Here is a 4,535-nt window from a genome sequence, read left to right as displayed (position 1 = left end):
TGCTCGCCCGTCACGGTTTGTAGACAACTTCTGAGGTGACACTCTGCAAATAGATCATCTAATTTTCTTCATAGCATTTAAATGAATTCCATTCTGCCATTTGTATTATTTTAAGGGTGCTCTTAGATTAAATCGTAATCACTTTAAGAGGAGAAACATTTTTTTGTAAAATATAAAATTGCAAAAGAAATTATGCAGCTTTAAAGCAAAATCGCCATCGAGCTCCATGACTTGGCAGCTGATTTGCTTTGTCTAAGCAAAAGTTAGTCAGCAATCTGTAACATCAAAAGAGGATACTTAATTAGTTTTTTTTAATCTTTGAGCAATTAATCTACATTTCCAACTTGGCAGAACAAAGTGGGTGCCTCAATCTTTACTCGTTGTACTTCCGCTCTGCGGCATGATTCTTGGGCCACGCTAGTAGTCCCCCAACTTTTCTTGTGCGTTACTAAATAATGTTTTTCTACACCACTTTGGTCTCCAACTATTTCAGCGAATTCGTGGAACGTAACATTAGTGGCGTCAGTATACAACTTTGACCCGAAAGGACAAGTACCCTGATTTCTATGCCTGCATGCTAAACCTCAACGCCGCAGAAGATCAACTGCTACGCGTGGACGAATTTGTGGAGAGTCCTAACAGAAGGTTTAAAATGACAACAACTTTTGGCGATTACCACAATCCCGCGTTTTGAATAAATGCTATTTACAAATAAAGTGATGGTAAAATTAAATAATTTCGGAAAGTCTATTATGGAGGCTCTTGCGGTTCCTATATGAAGAAGTTAATTACGTGAATGGACGATAGTTGCATGTCTCTAACAGGTGAATTGAGCCCGGGTAGGCAGAAGGCTGGGCAGCCCAGATATGAAAACATGGTGAGAAGGAGGAAGAGATACAAAATATACGGCTCCGTAAAAATATTTTAAATCAGGCACTTTGCTAAATGGCTTCACGTTAAGGCCAACTTCTTTATGGCTAGTGGTTGAAGCATGAGATACCCTCGTTGTAGAGCACCACTTGGTTGTGAGCGGTATGAAGCCAGTGCATTTTTCCTGCCTCAGTACAAAGGGACCGCGCATGCAGTGACGTTTGGAATAAATGTCCTCTCAGATGCAAGAAAATTTAATGACTGGTGCTGCTGGTTCGCGTGTGGTCTTTAAACTACTGACTACAGTGTGACTGCGATTTTATATCCTATTTAGCTGTGTCCCTAAATCCGCCGACACTTTATTCTCTGCAGGTCACACTTCCGCACTGGAACATGGCTTTCTGTTCGTGTCATTAACCTTCCAGCCATTCTATCAGTTAGCAGTGTACAGCTCCGCTGACGGTTGACAATAGCGCACTGCTTGGCTTGTATTTTGCTCCGGTAGTAAAATCTTCTCCAAATCCTTAATGAAGACAAATAGGATTTATAAATTTGCATTATGTATTATAATTCACTTAAAAAGTGCATTAAAAAGTGGAATATAGTAATTTGTTCTATGCCAAATAACTAATCAAGGATCACATCAATCACTCGGTTTAGGATTGCGTTTCTAAACTGCTTTCAAGCATCTACGGACAACTAAATGTAATTACTTTTGAAGCTCGAAAAAGGCGTTATTTTAATAATAAATAGTGATGATTCAAAATCGAACAATTTTCCACTTTAATCGCTTATTTTGAAGAGATTAAAGAACATCAATGATAATTTGACATATTTGGCTGTTGTCGAATCCACTTTTTGGGAGAAATTTTTAGCATAACTCATTCTATAATTTTACAAGTAAAGTCAAAAAAGGAAAGAAAGATTTTAGCAAATGCTATTTCACTTTATAGTCATTGTATAAGGAATCAAACTAAGCCGTTCCCGAATTCGAACGTATCGAGTCTCATGCAGTCCTAAAGTCAGTGGCTAAATATATACACATAGTTTATAAAGAAAGCCACTTCCACAAAAGAATTTTTGGAGTAAATTTGGGGAAAATCTGTGAAAATATCTTAAGAAAAAGTATTTTAACAAGACATTTGGTGTTTGTTTCGGTCTTTCGATGCACAGTTTGTATGGTTTTGAAGATTTAAACTAATGCAATCGTTCAACTAATCACCAATTTATTTACCATTGCATTATTTTTCGAAAAATGTAGATATCTAGGCTGGCTGTAAGAAAATAAATCAAACCTTAAATACTTCCGTTTCTACCTCACTTTTATCTTCCATTTGGATGTTTACTTTATACGCTATGCAAAGGTGATGAACATCACTTGCATACTTCCGTATTTCTTTCAGTTGATTGACTTATAGCGGATATTTTCGAAAAAGTTTTTCCTACGCATGCATAGTTTGCATGAAGTTGTACCAAGGCGGTGGTCATAAATGTTTACCCTTCAGTACAAAATTCATGATGAACAATGCCGTTGATGTTCACCACCTTCACACAAGGCCAAGGAGTTAGGGGATAACCAGTTGTAGGTTTGTTCGCCCAACAGATGATGAAACACAAGAGCCTATCCTGAACATAAGTTGCTCGGGCAGTCAGCAATCAGTCTAGAAACCGTACTTATTATGATATAAGTGACAGAGATTAAAAAAACTGATAATTTGAAGTTTATTGCCGTTTTAAGGCACAGTATGCTGGTGAGGCCCAGTCACTTAGTAGCTTTTACAAAAGTTTAAAAATGTGGCTTTGGAATTCAGTTCAAGTTTTTAAAGAAATAATGTTTTAATTTAAATCCGATTCAACCAGGATTTTATGGCAGGAATACTTTAAACTGGCAGAAAATTAGCAAAGGTTGACGCATCTCTTCTTTACATCGCATGAGAAATCACATCCTTCAAATATTACAAGTTACGAGAAATTATTATAGTTAGTTTTATTTAAATTGAGCTGAAGTTTTTGACCTAAATTAACTAAAAAACTTGCCTTTTCGGAAATTATTTCACTTTTGATAGGTTAAAGTAAATCTTAAAAACCAGGTTTATCTTAAGGTATCCCAACATAAAATTGACTTCTCGCAGAAGAAAAATTAAAAAGTTGGACTTTTTTGCTGAAAAGACTTGTCCCATTGTTTGTTCAAAAAACAAGCAAAACGTATTTAGCTGGTAGTAACCAATTTTTTGCACTCTGTAGCCAAACAAATTCACTTCGTAGGGAAAATTGCTGAAGTAGCAGGATGATCCCCACTGAGTAAGCACGATTTGAGACATCAACCCATTTTGCCTCATTAAATATCAAGATTTTTTCAGAAATTAGGCGATGTGGAAGGCGGACGCTACGAACATGTCTACCTTTAAAGCCAGCAAGTAATGGAACAACTTAGCAGCCACCATTACTAATATGCAGACAATGACAGGATAAAGTGCGGAATGTCTCCTTATACATAATTTAACTCTCCTGTCCTGTTTTTAAGTGGGCGGGACCACTTGGCCTTCTGGGCATGCTAATAGCCTCTCAGTTCTTCTGCAAATTAGTAATAAACGTTTCCACATGCGATCTTGGTATACTGCGACTTCGGAAAACACTCTAGGCGCTACGATGTATTTAACGACTTGTAGATCGGTGTGCTTGGTTGCCTTTACTTACGCGCGACCTATACCATGTATTCAGTGAGTAATAAATGAGGAATTCCGTCCCTTTTGTTCAAAAGGACATCAGCCAACGCCGATTATTTGTAGGACTCCCTTTGCTATAGCCCTATTGACAAGAAGGTGAAATTAACTAGCGGGTTAGAAATCAGGTCTGATTAATACAACCACTTTGGCTGCTGATCTGCAGGACTGATAACAATCAGCCATCTTAATGACTATAAATCTCACAGCGCCACAGTGGTATCACGGATGCTATTTTTCATGGCAAAAAGCTCTAGGCATGAAATGGTCGTCGTTTATTATGCAGAAAATACCTGAAACCATGCACGATAAGTAGGAGATGGGATATAAAGGGGTATAAACTTTGTATTAGGGAGTACGCCAAAAATCTACCTCAAAAGATTTAGAAAAGTAGCGTGAATTTTGTGCTTGGTCTTGAATAAAGATGATATCTGTAATCAATAATGGGACAAGTAAAAGTTGTTAAATGGGACAGTAATCTTTGATCTCCAGTAAATATTTGAAATATTTGTACTTTTCCATTGTTTCACATTTCCTTTATAACAATTTTTAGAAATGAAGAGTTTAAAATTATTATTTGCTCATTTTGGAATGACCATGAGTGACGAGTATTTACGAGAGCTAATGAAGTTACATGTTCGAAAATATATAGGTACATAAATTTGTGCTTTAATAATGGATTAGCAGTTTCTTCTCTAATCTATGTAGTACTTATTCTTTTTTGGACCCGATTACTTACCAATATCCTACCTACCTGATAAAGTAAAGCTTAAAAAACACGGCCTAGCAAACACAGTACAAATACCTGGTCACAGCGGACATGCGAAAATTCTGATGGGGCACACGAGAAGCGGATATGGGCAGAATGGGGGTGATGCCAGATCGAGTTGGGCCCATACCGACGTTACTTTCACTGATTCTAGTTCCACATGCCACCACCCT

General features: G+C 37.2%; 1 protein-coding gene across 1 annotated transcript in view; it reads right to left on the bottom strand. All coding sequences in view use genetic code 11, as the record gives it.

Annotated features, from left to right (window-relative positions):
- Window positions 1-2,766: 2,766 nt before the first annotated feature.
- EGR_09087 (hypothetical protein) overlaps window positions 2,767-4,535 on the bottom strand; it is a gene marked incomplete at both ends in the record, with an annotated part of 7,947 nt that continues 6,178 nt past the window's right edge. Inside the window, one exon of the mRNA XM_024498336.1 lies at window positions 2,767-2,816. Coding sequence (XP_024347245.1) covers window positions 2,767-2,816 — 50 coding nt within the window. The remainder of the gene's footprint in view (window positions 2,817-4,535) is intronic.

The sequence above is a fragment of the Echinococcus granulosus genome (genome assembly GCF_000524195.1).
Source record: "Echinococcus granulosus chromosome Unknown EG_S00131, whole genome shotgun sequence".
NCBI classification, from domain to species: Eukaryota; Metazoa; Platyhelminthes; class Cestoda; order Cyclophyllidea; family Taeniidae; genus Echinococcus; species Echinococcus granulosus.
Note: the sequence above shows the minus strand (reverse complement) of the source record. Positions and strands in the feature narration are given on the sequence as shown.